General features: G+C 44.4%; 1 protein-coding gene across 1 annotated transcript in view; it reads right to left on the minus strand.

Annotated features, from left to right (window-relative positions):
- The window catches only part of fank1 (fibronectin type III and ankyrin repeat domains 1), a 44,883-nt gene that overhangs the window by 2,710 nt on the left and 25,087 nt on the right, over positions 1-17,086 (minus strand). Inside the window, exons 5-9 of the mRNA XM_080205280.1 lie at positions 16,635-16,640; positions 14,635-14,757; positions 8,178-8,243; positions 7,754-7,919; positions 5,697-5,840 (exon numbers count right to left, since the gene is read on the minus strand). Coding sequence (XP_080061406.1) covers positions 5,697-5,840; positions 7,754-7,919; positions 8,178-8,243; positions 14,635-14,757; positions 16,635-16,640 — 505 coding nt within the window. The remainder of the gene's footprint in view (positions 1-5,696; positions 5,841-7,753; positions 7,920-8,177; positions 8,244-14,634; positions 14,758-16,634; positions 16,641-17,086) is intronic.

Genomic DNA, 17,086 nt, shown 5'->3' on the forward strand with positions numbered 1-17,086 from the left:
TGGACTAGTTTTCTTTCATACTTTAGCCTTAGCTCATTTTATTACTTTTTTAATATCTCTTTGTTTATGTTTGAAAGTTTCCCAATCTTCCAGCCTGCCACTGGCCTTTGCAATATGATATACCTTAGCTTTTGTCTTTATATTGTCCTTATTTAGCCATGGATGTTATTTGCCCCTCTTACCATCTTTCTGGGATATATTTTAGCTGTGAGGACCTGACTATCTCTTTAAACAACTACCACAGCTCATCCACTGTCCTACCTCTACTCGGGCCAAATCTGTCCTCATGCCTATGTAATTTCCTTTGTTTAATTCCAGAACGTGTGCGTGGGACTCCACTTTCTCACCCCCAAACAGAATTTTGAATTCCCTCATACTATGGTCACTACTCTCGAGAGGATCCCTAACTAAGAGGTCATCAATTAATCCCTCCTCATTACACAATACCAATCCAGAATAGCCTCCTCCCTGGGTGGATCCACAGCACACTGGTCCAAGAAATAGTCTCTGATACATTCAGTGAACTCTGCCTCCAGGCTACCCTTGCCAATTTGACTTTTTCTAATCTCTGTGCATATTGAATTCACTATTGCCATACCTTTCTTGCAAGCCTCCAGAATTTCCTAGTTTCTACTGTGCCCCACTACAGAATAGTGCTTGGTGACCTATAGATTCCAACCAAGTACTTCATTCCTTTGCTATTTCTTATTTTTACACAGACTGATTCCACATCTTGATCTCTCACTCTTACGTCATTTCTCATTACAGCCTGATCCCTTCCTTCACCGGCAAAGCTACACCGCCTCTTTTTCTTTCAGTCTAACTTTCCAAAATGCTGAGTACCCTTGGATATTAAATTCCCAGACCTGGTCTCCTTGTAACCATGTCTCAGCTCTGTTCTGTTTCTATTTGCGCCGTTAACTCATTAATTTTGTTCCGCATGCTTTGTGCATTTCGATACAAAGCTTTTAAATTTGTTCTACTTTTAAATTTCCCTGCTGTTTTATAATTCCTTGGTGCATAAAGACATTCACCCATTCTGTCCCTCTCTTTTATTGCCTGGTAACCATCCGCCACATCACTAACCTGCACTCTTGCCTCCTCCTTCAATCTGGGCTTTCTTTTCTCCTACAATTGAACCCTCCCAGCCCCCCTCCATTCAGTTTAATTGCCCCTTAGTATCTTGGGATGCATAAATTAGAGGGATGAATGAGGTAAATATGTGGGATTAAGGAGATAGGGCTGAGGTGGGATTGAAGTCAGTGCAGACTCAATGAGTCGAATGGCCTCCTTCTGCACTATAGGGTTTCTACGATTTCTATGATTCAAAGCCTGGATGGTAACATGGCAGCAGATGGGTGATCAGGAGAGGGAGATAGGAGTTTGTATGGATGCTCAGCATTGAACTCTGGATAATTTTCTCTGCAGTTTGGGGCATTCAAGTGGATGGATGTGTGCAGCAAGGCAAACAGAAAAATGTAGAAGGTGGGATTGAGGGAGCAAAACTATATCAGAAGAGAAAGGACAGAGGTGATTTAGATGCAGGTCAAAACCAGTGAGGCTGAGAAATAATTCAGTACAAAGACTGAGCGAGGAAAACCATGGTGGAAACTTCAACAAGAAGGTCATACTGAGGCTTTAGAAGGTAAAAGGTTTTGATGTTGCACAGTTACATCTACTGGGGGCAATTCTGGGAAAACTGTTCTAGATCGTGACAGTTCAGTTTCTCACCCAAATCTCTGCACTCTGTGCAATGCAGAGGGCACAGTTGGGAATCTAATTAAAAAGCCGGGGGGGATGGGTCCTATCTGCGCCAGAGTCTGACAGTTCTGGAGCTCTGCGTATGCACAGTGGTCCCAAATTGTCAAATTTCTGTTTGCTGGACAGTCCAATCGCTGGCCAGCTCGGGACTCCCGCAGTGCTGCCCCTCCAGCACCTCCCCACCACGGCATGATCGCGGCCCCCACAGCAATTCCCGGGCCAGCCTGAACCCCCACCCTCCCATCCCAGAGTGTCCCTATGCCCAGGCCCCACTCCCCAGCAGTGGTGATTCCTCCTCCCCCCTCACCCCAGCAGAGCCCCCCCCCCCCACCTCAGCTGACCTCCCCTGGAGTCAGACCCCCCCAATCCTACCAGAGTCAGGACCCCCTCCCTCCCCAGCAGACTCCAGCCCACCCCAATCTTTGCTCTCCCTCCATTCCAGACTGATCCTGTCTGCAGAGTGGCAGCAGGAGACGCCCCCACCCCTACCAATACCCAGTGGGCAGTGCCAAGGTGCACCCTGGGCATGGGGAGTGCCGGGGGAGTATTGTGCTACCGAATAAACCCGTTGGACTTTAACCTGGTATTGTGAGATTTCTTACTGTGCTTACCCCAATCCAAGGCTGGCATCTTCACATCATGGGTGTCCATGCCCAGGGGGCACTACCCCCCCCCCCACCCCACCCAATCCCTTGGGGGGCTCTAATTGCTTCCCCTTCATTCCGGCAGGGTCTCCTGCGAGCTCCCCCAGACTTGCCAGTGTGGGAGATTCAATCAGGATCTGAAAGATCCCAATGATTAACAAATATACATATTTAAAATAGATTTTAAACAGATTTAAATGACTTACCCGCCTTCCCACCGGTCTCCAGCGTGGTCTGACTGTTTGCTGGCTCTGGGAGATGCGCATGCGCATACCCCAGTCAAGGCCACAGACGCATGTCTCCCAGCCGAACCTGCCAGAAGAGTGGCGGGCGCAGATGGGAGAATCATGGTCACTATTTCCAAATCACCAACAAAGGGAAAGCAACATGTTTGAAAGTCTGTTATACAGGCATACTATTTATAAGCTTTTCAACACTGCAGTTGGAACAATTAGCTTTCAGCATTTTATAACACAATCAATCTTCACATTACTGGAAGCAAAGAACAGCACAGGGAGGGACAATCTGCATCCAGAAACGTCTAAGAATCTAAAAGGGCAGACAAACCAATTAAACTGCTAATTGTAACATCTTGTTTTGTTCAAATTGTTTACATGTTGTGTTTCATTTACACTTAACTCATTACAAATGTTTATATGCTGCTGGGAAAACTGCAAACCCTGTTAGCGAGTAAGAAATACACTTTATCATTCAAACACTGATGTGACTGGTGGGTAACAAGGTTAAAACTTGTGGTTCTTTTCCATCATCATCAATGAACACTCAGTTTTTTTTGTGCCTCTGAGGCATTGGGCTATTCTTTGCAGTACTCTCCATTATCAATTCACTCACAGTAATCACTGTCCTGTTGACAATGTGATTCATAGCCTGAATTAACATGGTACTGAAGGATACATGTGTTCACGAGATTGCAAATTACTTATGGATGAAGAAGGGCATTCAACCCATATTAATAAATCCACCCAGAATAACATTACCGCCCTGTCATTGCTGCATCTGGTTGTTCTTTCTCAATGATTCTAGGGTGTTCATTCTGCTCAGAATTCCATTCCATGCATTCTGTGTGAAGAAGAACCTGTCTTAAATGTAGCCTATGCTTATTGGCTATGTGTCATCTTGATCTACTTCCAGAGCTTAATTCTGGATTAACATTTCAATGGAGGATCAGTGGACCTTCTGTGTGGCCTCAGGGACTATGGTTCACCATTCTCCAGCTGATTAGTTGGGTTGGTGGAAGGCAACAAAATTAATCAAATCGGTCAGGCTCTGTCACCCCAGTATATGTGCCCAGGATAGGGAAAGGACATTCAGGAGACTGAGCTGCTGTGACTGAGGCTGCAAAATTTTGACTGGGCAGAAACTTGGTAGTCACTTTCCCTGCTTGATTGTTCCGGATTTTATACACTTCCCAATTTGGGGGCGGAATTACAAATGAAGATCCGGGGCCCGATTCTCTCCAATAAAATTCTAAGCGCTGAATTGGCGGGAAAAATGGTGTAATTCATGATTGTTTTTTCAGTGAGAGTTCAGACTTGAATCTCTCCACACTGTGCACAGCAGAGGTCACGATTGTCAATATCATTAAAATCTCAGGTGGGGGGGCGGCAGGTTTTAACCTTGTTACCCACAAGTCACATCAATGTTTGAATGATAAAAAGTGTATTTCTTACTCGCTAACAGGGTTTGCAGTTTTCCCAGCAGCATATAAACATTTGTAATGAGTTAAGTGTAAACGAAATGCAACATGTGAACAATTTGAACAAAACGAGATGTTACAATTAGCAGTTTAATTGGTTTGTCTGCCCTTTTAGATTCTTAGACGTTTCACACCAGAGTCTGACAGTTCCAGGCCTCTGCGCAGTGGCCCCGATCTGTCAATCTCCCGTTTCATGGCTAGCTTGATCGCTGGCCAGCCTAGGACCCCCTCCAACCCCAAGTCCCCCTACAGCCCAATCATGGCCCCCACGCCATTCCCAAGCCAGCCTCGACACCTCATCCCAGAGCACCCTCATCTCCAGCACCACCCACCCCTCCTACCCCACAGTGATGATCCCCCTCCAGCCGGCAGAGCCCCCACACTCCGGTAGAACCCTCCCCATAGGAGGCCGCCCCCCCCCCCCAGGAAGCAAACCAACCCCCCCGGCAGACCAACCTCCCCCCCAGCCCGCCCCGATCACTGACCTGCCTCCAGCTCCAACCTATCCCCATGCAGAATGGCAGCGGTGCCCCTCACCCCCATCAATCACCCCGAAGCAATAGTCCCCCCCCCTTGGCACTGCCAGTGAGCAGTGCAAAAGTGTCCCTTGGGCATGGGCACTTTGTCCCTTGGGCAGTGCTGGGGATAGGCTGGCACTGCCAAGGGTACCCATGCCCACAGGGCACCAACCCCGGCTACCCGACCCCCTAGGGACCTACTCTAAATCCTGCTGGAGTGAAATACTCCTGGCAGGCAGGAGATGCTATCAGGCCCAGGGAATTCAGTCCTTGGCCCAATAATGACATTTAGATTACATTATAAGAAGATTAAAATCACATACCTGGTCTTTCCACCAGTTTCCGGTATGTTCACGACCACACGTGCTCCCGGGGGTGGGAGATACACATGTGTCAGGAATGCATGCGCGAATCCTGCAAAATGTCTGACACCTGCATCTCCCAACCCAACGCACCAAAAAATGAGTGCATCACAATGGGAGAATTGGGCCCCCAGTCTAGGATCAACACTGTAGTCAGTGTATGCTTTTCTTGGTGAATGAGGCACATACTGCCATTATGCATCTGGATAGAAATGGTCTTGTTTAAGAGTTTTCTTATTGAGAGCTCAATTTCAAATCAGTTTATGCTGCATTTCAGCCAGCATAATGGTGGCAATGGGAGGAAAGATAACAGGAATCTTGAACTCGTATGAAATTCTCTGATGAGATATTACACATCAAGTTCTGTATACCAACAGTCTAGTGGCACAGTGCATAGTGTCCCTACCTCTGAGCTGGTAGCTCTGGGTTCGTAGTCCCACCCCAAGACTTGATGGCTAAGGTGATGACAAGCTACCAACCTGTCCCACAATATTCTAGCTATGGAAGTGGATACCAATGTTCAGCGCGATGGTCTCTGCACATATATGACCTGTGTGGAATGCTAGTAATGTTGCAGAATGAAGATGTCTACAGCTTCATTTTGTGGTTGTCAATATCACCACTGCAATCTAAGGGTGTTTTGACCAATTGTGTTATGTGGTTTTGCACATCGGAAAAGGAATCAAATACCTACCATTAGTGGTGTTTTTCCCATCCTGTCTTGGAGGTTCACGTTTGCACCTGCTTTAATTAAAACTGAAGCAACCTCAGTATTGCCATTCAGGGCTGCAACTCGCATAAGTGGTGTCCACAACGAATGTCCATCAGTGATGTCAACCTATTCACAATAAACAACGGGAGCCTGGAGCAAATTTAAGTGCTATATTAAAACATCATTGGCTACTTCCTTATGTAATGTAGTCAGTGAGGACTGGTTAGTAGGCCGGAAAAAGCCCATCATATGTGAGCATGATGCATAAATCATTTTTTTTTTTGGGAAGTTCCTTTCCCCCATCACTTCTGATAATTTACTGCCAATGACTAGATTGCCTGAGGGAGAAATCTGCAGTGCCAGGTCCTCAGAGTTTTCCCTATGTCAGAACACAAGTCACACTATAAGGGAACAATCCAAGAGCAAGGATTCACCATTTGGGGCTTTAAAGGTGCTAAATAAAGGTACTGATGTCTCAAGGTACTGTTGTGCAATCAATTTACCATTTTAATTGGTTGATTATAAGTAATCTTAAATAATTAAAATAAACAGCAGAACAAGTTAAACATCATGGTCAATGAAGAACCTGCACAGGAAGAAGAACAGTTGTAAGAACTCTCTGAGAACTGGATGGCCTCATTATGTATGGTTGGCCATGAACCCAGGCTCATATAAGGATTATCTCAGCAGATTCTGTTTTGAAAGTGGAGAGACCTATGACTTTGCTTGATTGGCATTTTAAATAGTTATAATAGGTTGTTCCTTTTTATCAATATTTCAATATTTATTTACACTATATTACAAAGTGCAAAGTGTTTAAAGCCTATACTTTTGATACTTTTATAGGGTTGTACGAACAGCAGTCTTTTTGAAAAGAAAATTTGTGAATGGGTGGATTTATTTTCTGAGACCATTGTTACGATGCGGCTCATTCATTCTGTAAATAGTTCTGTACATAGCATACACTGGGTGCAAGTACATGGGAGGGCGTGGTTTAGCTTGAGTTGGCATTGAGGGTATGAGGACCTGTAGGTGGCAACACATGTTGGCATAAATTGGCATGTAGGGGAGAGAGATGGCATGAAGGCAATGAACGGTATGAGGGGTGAATGTTAGATGCCTAACAATCTTTATTGCAACTGGGATGAAATCCTTGAGAACCAAGGCAGGCACTCAGCCACTTCCGTGGTCCCTACTCTCTGCTTCTAGGATCGGTGAATCCCACTCCATATCATACCACTGCCCTAATCCCAACACCCAGAGCAAAGTTTGCGACATTTGAGGCAGGTACGGCAAGTCAGGAAATTTCCTAGTTTGCCATAGCTGCCTTGGCAGTGAAAGTCCAGATCAAATACTCTCTGGGTAGCCAGCAGCCTGAGTGAGGGTTTTGGGGTCGGACAGAGAGAGGACATGTCCCATTTACTTTGTGCTCTGCCACTTTTCTTTCGGCTTACATCCAACCCTCTGATGCCTTGGGTTGGAGTGGCTGCAATAACAGATTTCCACGTTTTATCTGGCCCACCTTCATTCCAGCGCCCACTGACTCTAGTTTGACTGGAAACCAGTCTCCAGTTTACTACTACGAAAATCTGAACTTTAGTCAGTTCCACGGAGGGCGGGTTTCTGATACATGAACAGATCCAGCTCAATGTTACGTTGCGCATGAACTGGAAATCTAGTTGGAAAGTTGGCAATCTAGCCCATTGTGTCCTAAAGTGTGGGATGTCTGTGCTACAAAGTGAAACATTTTTAAAACTTTTTATCAACTGGCAAGAGTATTAATTAGTTCCAGTTCACGTGCAACATAACATTGAAAGAATGCCTCTGAATTCTTCACCAACTCATCGCTTCTTTACAACCTCAGCAAAACACTGTGCTTTTTTTATTTGGTCTGTTTTGATGGCCCCTTCAAACTTTTAAATGGGAACTGCCACTTTTAGCGGAAAGTCACGTAGCAAAAACATGTGGGACAAATTAGAACTTTTAATGATTTCATTTGTTTAACAATTATGAAGCTAGTTGGTCAATAAATTACATACCTTGCAGCCATCTTTTATCATCCACTCAATCACACTGAGGTGTTCCCCATCTGCAGCCCAATGCAAGGCAGATGAACCCCCATTGTCTCGGGATTCCCATGTAGCTCCAAACCTCCGAAGACATTTAACAACATCCAGGTGGCCAGCGAAACAAGCTAGCATTAAGCTGTAACATGAGAAGAAAGGATATAAGTTTTGCCTAAAAAATGTCACATATGATTTCCTTCCCTTTCGAGTACTTTCCACATTTCAGAAACAATATATTGAAAACACTGTATCTAAAATTAACCTTGAAGATTAAAGCCACATTTTTACGTGTGATTCAACATGAGCAGAATTCCATTCACTGGTAGATTAAACCAGGTTGTCAAACAATCTCTTTGATGCCTTTGTAACATTTGCTTTATTCATTGTTTCACCTTACCTGTCTTTACCACTGCCATTCTTCTTATTAATATCAGCACCAAATATTATCAGAATTTCCACCATCCTTAGAGAGGTGAGTGGACAAGTATTAATTAAGACATGTATTATTCTTGAGAAGGAAGCCTTCTTTTAAACAGTTGCTGCAAGACTTAAACATAGAATTTTACAGTGCAGAAGGAGGCCATTCAGCCCATTGAGTCTGTACCGACCACAATCGCACCTGGGCCCTATCTCCATAACCCCATGCATTTACCCTAGCTAGTCCCCCTGACACTAACTGGCAATTTAGCATGGCCTATCCACATAACCCACTCATCTTTGGACTGTGGGAGGAAACAAGAGCACCCAGAGGAAACCCACGCAGACACGGAGAGATTGTGCAGACTTCACAGACAGTGACTCACACCGGGAATTGAACTCGGGTCCCTGATGCTGTGAGGCAGCAGCGCTAACCACTGTGCTGCTCATAGTTCAATTTGTTTCGGGCTGTAAATTAAACAAATTAAGATCTGTACATGTTTCCTTTCATATAATATTTTGGGCGGAGTTTTCCTGTCCCGCCTGCTACAGGGATTGTAGTGAGTGGGACAGAAAATTCGGCAGACCATACAAAGGTCCATTAACCTTGGGCGGGAATTTTCGGCTTTGGGAAAACGCGGCGAAAAAATCCCAGCCTTTGGTTAAGTGATCTGGATGTGAAATTTCCATCTATCAGGCACGTGGACTTGGCGGACATGGAAATGGCCATGAAATGTATTCCAGGGCATGATCCACTTCAGAATGTAAGTGGCCAATCAATGGCCATCTAGCCCAAAAACTACGCTGGGAAAGACACGGCATTGTGGGAAGAGGGTGGGTGCCGGAAGAAGGGAGGATGTGGGCTGACGCTTCTACTGTGCTCCATCGGGGGAGGTGCGGAGCTGTCTCAGGGAGTTGCAGACGTGTAAAAATATAACTACAACCCAAAAACTGTGCAAAGACTGTCATGTCAGCAAATTCACACACAAATATCAGTCTGCAGGCAACTGTTTAAATTTTATTTACAAAGAACAAAATCAGCCCGGGAAACAGGCCCTTCGGCCCAACGAGCCCGCACCGCCAGTCCACCTCTCTACCCATGACCCCTGTCTAATGTTTTATGGGCATCCAGATTGAGGGAAACTGATTTAGGGACAATTTATTCCTGCCAATCAGCCTAACAGCACATCTTTGGGGTGTGGGAGGAAACCGGAGCACCCGGAGAAAACCCACGCAAGCACGGGGAGAATGCGCAAACTCCCACAGACACCGGCCCAAATCCATGTGTCTGCACAGCAATCAGCGATAGTCACTGAGCTGTCGTCTTGCCCAGTATCTTGTCCAGTTTAGGCACACACTAATGACATGAAGCACTAGGCCAATCTCAAACAACCAAGAGCAGCCCCAGTACGACCCATCGCCTGTATGCCCCTCGTTGGACACGAGGTGGACCGACTTAAAACCTGTGAATGAAAGAGAAAAAAAAACATTATTATCATACTATACCCATTTACATTACCAGGGACGCCCCAATGCTAATGACCCTATATCCACCCATCTCCAACTCAGTCATGTGCCTGTCTAAGTTACTCTTAAAGGACTCTAGCATGTTTGCCTCCACCACCTTACTTGGCAGAGCATTCCATACCCCCACTACCCTGTGTGTGAAAAACCTCCCTCTAATATCTGTGTTGTACCACTCCCCCCTCACCTTAAGTCCATGGCCCCTTGTCCTACGTGTCTCTATTATAGGAAATAGCTTACCTCTGTTTACTGTATCTATACCCTTCATAATCTTATGTACCTCTATTAGATCCCCCCTCAGTCGGCGTCTTTCAAGGGAAAAGAGCCCCAATTTCTTCAATCTTTCCTCATACCCCAGTCCTTCCATACCAGGCAACATCCTGGTAAACCTCCTCTGCACTGTCTCCAGAGTCTCCACGTCCTTCCGGTAGTAAGGTGACCAGAACTGTACGCAGTACTCCAAATGCAGCCGAACCAACGTTCTGTACAACTGCAACAATTTCAGCCCTAACAATTCATCCCACCCTGGATCAAGGTCGTGGCTAAAATGTAAAGGCCGCCTGGCCAACTGGTTCACCCACATGCCAACATAAAGCTGACGGCCACATAAAATTGCATTCAATTGCCCCCACAGGGTAAATGCTGACAGGATGTTTCTCCCCATGGGAGAGTTGAGGACCAAAAGGCATAGTTTCACAATAAAGGGTCACCAATTTAAGACTGGGATGAGGAGGAACTTTTTCTCTGGGGTTGTGATTCTTTGAAACCCCTTACCACAGACAGCTGTGACGACAGTGTATGTATATTTAAGGCTGTGATAGATTCTTGATCAGTGAGGCAATCAAAGGTTACAGCGAAAGAGCAGGAAAATGGACATAAAGAATGTTGGATCAGCCATGATCCTATTGAAAGGTGGAGCAGGCTCAAGGGGGCAAACAGCCAACTCCTGTTCCTATTTCTTATGGTCTTATGATCTTAATGGACTCAATTGCCTGCTTGATTGTCGGTGAGAGTGATTCAAGCTCTCATGTATGTCTGGCCATAAAATATTGCGCGAGTGCATGATACGGTTGGGATGCGAGCATACAATTTCTCTTGCAGTTTTGCACACTTCTGGGTCGCGTGCGTGCCCACCTAAGCAATGTAAAATACTTGTCCTGGTGCCTGTTTCTGCTTGATTAGAACCCTTTTCCCGCTTGTGGGGTACTTAACCTCTCTTATTTCATCTGCCCCTCCTATTCACCATATCCAAACTCATCTCAATTCAACCCACACACCAATCAGAGCAAAGTACTCTGCTTTGATCAGCAGCCCATCTACCACCTTAACCATCCAGTCCCTGCAGCACCACTGTATCATGACTGCAGTGTGAATTAGCTACTGGATGCATGGAGCAACTCACCAAGGCTTCTTGGAATGTATTCCCCCAATCACGACACTTGCCAATAGGTGCATGGGAACATTGTCGTATCTGAGTTTTCATCCAAGTCACGCATTGTCCCGACGTGAACATATATCAGTGTTCCTTTTTCAACACTGAGTCAATATATTAACCTATCAGCATTCTGGGAGTACCTTCACTACATAGATAACAGAAATTCAAGGAGGGAGCTATTCATCAAGGTCAATTTGGAAATGGCAGTAACTGTAAACCTTGCTGGTGATGCCATATTCCAAGAAGTAATATTTTTAAATATTATGCCTCTTGTGCTATCCTTTTGCACCCAGATTTTACCAAGACAACCCATCTTTCCCTGGACTACTCTGTTTTGTTATTCCAGTCTATTTCATTTATCATTTCCATTTCCTTGAATCATCGCCTGCCCTTTATTTGTCATACTGTAATGACTGAACAGGATTCCATTAATTTCACTAAAAACATTGTAATGGTTTCACAAGAGGACAAGAATTAAGAGCAAGAACAGGCCACTTGGGTTATCAAGCCTCCTTTCCTCTTGGCAAATGATCATCACTGCCCTGATTGTGGCCTCAAACCCTTAATCAATCTAACTCAGCCTTGAATATATCCAATAACCCAGCCTCTGCAGCTCTCTGGTGGAAAGAATTCCACTCATTAATGACACTTGGAGAGAAAAAAAATTCTCCTTATCTCAGTCATAAGTAGGACACCTCTATTGTAACGATGCAAGTTCACAGACTTCAATACAAAGACAAAAGGTAATGTTTATTTATTAGTGTTATAAGTAGGCTTACATTAGCACTGCAACGAAGTTACTGTGAAAATCCCCTAATCATCTAGTCCAGCATCTGTTCAGATACACTGAGGGAGAACTTAGCATTGCCAATGCACCTAACCAGCATGTCTTTCAGACTGTGGGAGGAAACCAGAGAAAACTCATGCAGTCACAGAGAGAACATGCAGACCCCACATAGACAGTGACCCAAGCCAGGAATCGAACCTGAGTCCCCAGCACTGAGAGGCAGCAGTGCTAACCACTGTGCCACCATGCCACTCCAGGTGGTTAAAAGTATTTATTAACAAGAAAAAATACAGTGGGCAGCTGCCCCAATCTCTACATGTCTGCTGCCCAAGAGGGGGCTCCACCATTCTCAGTCCTAATTGATCCCCCAGCCAGGTGACCATCTTCTGCTATGTTGCCCTTAAAGGGACAATCACCACAAGTCAGCACGCCTATTTCTTAAACTCTGTGACCTAGCAATCCTGCAAAGATGTATGTTTGGAAGCAGTCACCTCCATGTTAGCCACCATCACCTTTCCCTGGGGAGCAAGGTTGCTTTGTACTGGGAAAATGAAGGTCACAAACATTAAATGATGCACAAGCACAATTTAGTGGTTATGTCGGCCAATATTTGCACATTGCACATGAAGTAAAACAGAACATAAACTACTATGTTGCTGATGTTTGTGATTTCCTCATTATACGCAGTGTAAATACTAACAGAAATGTTTCAAAGAAACATAAATGATTGTAGATACAAGTTGCTCACCATTTAAGTAAGTGGCTGTAAAGCCTTTACAGCAGCAAATTTAGTGAAGTGTGAAGCTTAAATGTGACTGTAAATGTGTTTCTTTCAAATGTGCAAAAAGCACATTTTTTCAGGTTATTGTCTAGAGATCACCCACCTGTAAACTGTCACAGTTTCATACAGAGCAAATAAATCAACTCAAAACACTCTGCATTTTGTGGATCAGATTTTAGTTTAATTGCAAGATATAGTATCACTGTAACATAAAACTCTAACCTGTGACTGCTGAGACAACAGAAATGTGCGGCTCCAATTCTCCCAGTCCCTTTCTTCATGTGTGTTTATTCATAATAAATAGTGGGGCTGTCAAAGAGACAGTTTTTTCCCACATGTATCCCAGATTCAGAATTCATAAGTGGTTAATTTGCAAGCGAGTTGCGCTGGTGATAGTCCCAGATGGGGTATTACATCAAAAATGTCTAGATAAGGTGCTGTGTCTGTTAAATGATTAAACAATTATATTTTTTTATAAAATTTTTAAAGAACCATTTTCTAAACGCTGTGAGCATGGAACCATAACAGATGTTGGTGTTATCAGGTATTCCAAACGCCTAATAGAATGAATGATATTCTGAATCCTCCTTCCCCCTCTGCGGCACACAGTCACTAATGTGTTGGGGACTTAGCTCAGGACTAATTCTCTAAAACGCTGCTCTCAAAATATTGGTGACCTCTCTTACCTTACATTCTAGCTCACATCTGTTGATGTTCTATACATTTTCTTTCTCCACAGATCAACTTTGCACCATCTGGTTTTCTACATGTGCTGCATAGCCTAGGGGGTAGTTGATATAATTTTCATCTGTAGAATTTCAATCCTAAGAGAAATTTTACCTTCCAGTAATGTTTGAGTTGGCTCCCCATCTGAAATCTTTCTCAAGCCATCAGTAAGCCATCATGTGGCTGACTTGGTGTGATAGATTGAGATAGGGACCACACAGAAACAAACAAGAACTTTGAAGGATGCTTTGGATTATTTCTTTTACATTGCACGTTTTTTTCTGCAAATATAGGAAAACACTTTTTTTAAATGTAGAAATCCTCACAATGGATCTCACAACAACGCTATGGCTAAAATGTAGTCAGAACTTTAAAATGTGCCAGCTGTGCATTTCTAGACTGGGCCCACCAAGGAGCAGCCAGGATTTTCACAGTAACTTCATTGCAGTGTTAACGGAAGCCTACTTGTGACACTAATAAATAAATAATAAATATGATCGAGATAACTCGAATGAATTCCAAAATCATGGATTCAAACATTGAGTGCAGCAGACCAATAGAATTGAAATTAGGTTGTTGTAAAATAGAAATCCTGGAAAATAAATATTGATCTCATAGAATCCCTACAGTGCAGAAGGACTGATCGCAATCTCACCGAGACCCCAATCCCACAATCCCATATATTTACCCTGCTAATGCCCCTGACATTAGGGTCAATTTAGTATGGCCAATCAACTTAACCCACACATCTTTGGATTGGAGAGGAAACCTGGAGGAAACCCACACTGACACTGGGAGAATGTGCAGACTCCACACAGACAGTGACCTGAGCCTGGAATTGAACCCGGGTCCCTGGCGCTGTGAGGCAGCAGTGCTGACCACTGTGCCTCTGTGCCACCCCTCTTGCTACTGGAAACTCAAGCTAACAGTAAAAGCAACAATTTCACCAACATTTTTTGTATTTTTTGAAGTTTCAAATAGCTTTTTTAAAATTCTTTTTACTAATTTCGGTATGGAATCTGTCGGTGGCAATCTAATGGTACATTGGTAGGGGCAGCAGGAAATACTGAGGATTTCAATCAAAGGACTCAGGAAACGTACAAATTGACACTTAAACATGGAAATCCGGCAACCATGGGAAATTAAAATTTTATCACAAGGAGGTCCAATGGATGAATGAGTGCCTTTGGTATCCTTTCTGAGCAGCTACCATAAGTGGAGGGAACCCCAACTCGTCAAGAATATCCACCTTCACATTTCTGGAAGAGTAATAAGAGGTCACTGTGAAATTCTTTTGAACATTCATACTAATAGCAGAAAGTTTCTTGTAAAGTTTAGACACCATGCTGGCATTTTATGCCCACACATGAAGAATGAGCAGTTGAGTGGACAGTTGACACCCACGGAACAACATCTAAATTTCAGATGAGGTGCAAGATAAAGAAGACTCCCATATTAAAAAATCACTTTTTATAAAGTACTTTGAGTTTTCCAGAAATAGTTGTCATATAACTGGTTATGTTTTGGTTTATATGTAATTGGAGTCCTTTGAATATACATTTCTATGACTTATATTTAACATGGGTTGGGAGAACCTTGAGCCTGCGGTCTCCATCTGCGGGAATGGCGGCGGAAGCTCAAGATCCAGCAAAACACGAAAGTTGCAAATCTCACTAGCAAGATTGCGATATCCAATTTTCACCGCCCCTCGTTGTGACACAATCTGGCCCACAATGGGCGTAAACCTGACTTTAAGATGTTAAATGTCATTAGCCATTTCCCTCACAATCGATTGACCCCTCAATGTATTTTCAAAGTTTGGGGATGTTACAACAGCTTCACCCAGATGTGAACCTGTCATGGAGATCTCCCAGGGGAATAAAAATAAATATATAGCTCCCTGGGGAGAGGAACATGACCAGGCAGTGCCGTGGTAATGCCGACTGACACTGCCCCTTGGCACAATTTGGCATTGCCAGGTTGTGCCCACCTGGCCATGCCAACCTGACAGTGAAAATTTGTGCCAGAGCAGACCCTAGTGGAGTTTGCCACCATTGACTGTTTGGGTGGAGCAGTAGAGGGGGGAATGCTGCCATTGACTGTGTGGGTAGCGGGGGAATGCTAGCATTGACTGTTTGGGTGAAGGAGGGGGGTGAATGCCATTATTGACTGGGCATGGGGGGCTTGCAGGGGGGATGCCAGCTTTCACCATGGGCTGGGGAATAGATTACATTTTCCTCTGATTGGGGCACCCTTCAAAAACAGTGCCCCAATCTCAGTCTAGCTGGCTTTAGCAGAATGTTTAGGCCCTACCCCTCAACATGATGGGGTGTAATACATGCCCATTTTATGCCCACACATGAAGAATTTTGTGCAAAGTGTCAGAAGGTCTGGAGAGGAAATCGGCCTCTTCCTCCAGACGGAAACATGCCAGTTTTCAGTCAGACTCTGACACTTTGCCATTTTTTGGTAAGATTGCTTTGTTTATAAAAGACTGAAAACTGACCATTCTAAACCCATTTAGCACAATGTAGGAAAATCGGTATTAATGGGCAGGATTTTCCAGACCTGCACACCTGTGGTGTGTTCCCAGGCGGCAGACGGGGTAGGCGAGACTCAAAAAACGTGACAGACATTGGTGGGACCTAAAGATCTCATTGGCGGCCAATGACGAATCTCCTCCTCTGCGGGGAGGAACCAGAAAATTGCGCCCAATGTTTCTTTATTTCACCCACAAGGTTAAATTGTATCAAGATCAAACCTAAAGTAATAAAGTTTATTTATTGGTCACAAGTAAGGCTTACATTTACATTGCAATGAAGTTACTGTGAAATTCCCCTAGTCACCACACTCTGGTGCCTGTTCAGGTCAATGCACCTAACCAGCACGTCTTACAGACTGTGGGAGGAAACCCATGCAGACACATAGAGAATGTGCAAACTCCACACAGTGACCCAAGCCAGGAATCAAACCCAGGTCCTTGGAACTGTGAGGGAGCAGTGCTAACCACTGTGCCACCGTGTCACCCATAACCTATATATTATCCTTACAGATCTTGGTTAGGTTTTCTTCTGTTTTTTTCAAATGTTCTGCTTTTCTGTATGTCATCCAGCATCATTCTGAGTGTGACCCCAGCGTGCCAGAGGAAGAATTCTCCCTCAACAATAAACTCTAATACTGCCACCTTCTGCTTGGCACTAATTCTTTTGCAACTGTATCATCACTAACACAAATCAACCTTTTCTTTCTTTCACACTGTCATTGAGGGAGCTGTAGGCACCTTAGAAAGCTTGCCTGATGTGAATATCAAAGCCATGGAACAAAGCCTCACATGCCAGGTTACCCACAGTGGAGATCAGCAAAGCTGCTGACTCGCTTGCCATGGGCAGAGCTCCAGGTGGTGATGCTAGACTGCCTGAACTTATCAAGCATAGGAATCGCCACTCCTGCAGCATCTGCATGAACACAGTTATCTGTGCTGGAGAGAGGGGTAATCCCTCAAAATACGCGTGATGCAAAGGTTGTAATCTTGTACAAAAACAAGAGTGACCACAGTGATTACAACAACTATTGAGGCATCACCTTGCTGAGTAACATGGTCAAAGTATTTGCCAGTGTTCCATGTGAAAAGCAACT

This window comes from Carcharhinus amblyrhynchos, chromosome 17 (assembly GCF_965287045.1).
Source record: "Carcharhinus amblyrhynchos chromosome 17, sCarAmb.v2.hapA, whole genome shotgun sequence".
Lineage (NCBI taxonomy): Eukaryota > Metazoa > Chordata > Chondrichthyes > Carcharhiniformes > Carcharhinidae > Carcharhinus > Carcharhinus amblyrhynchos.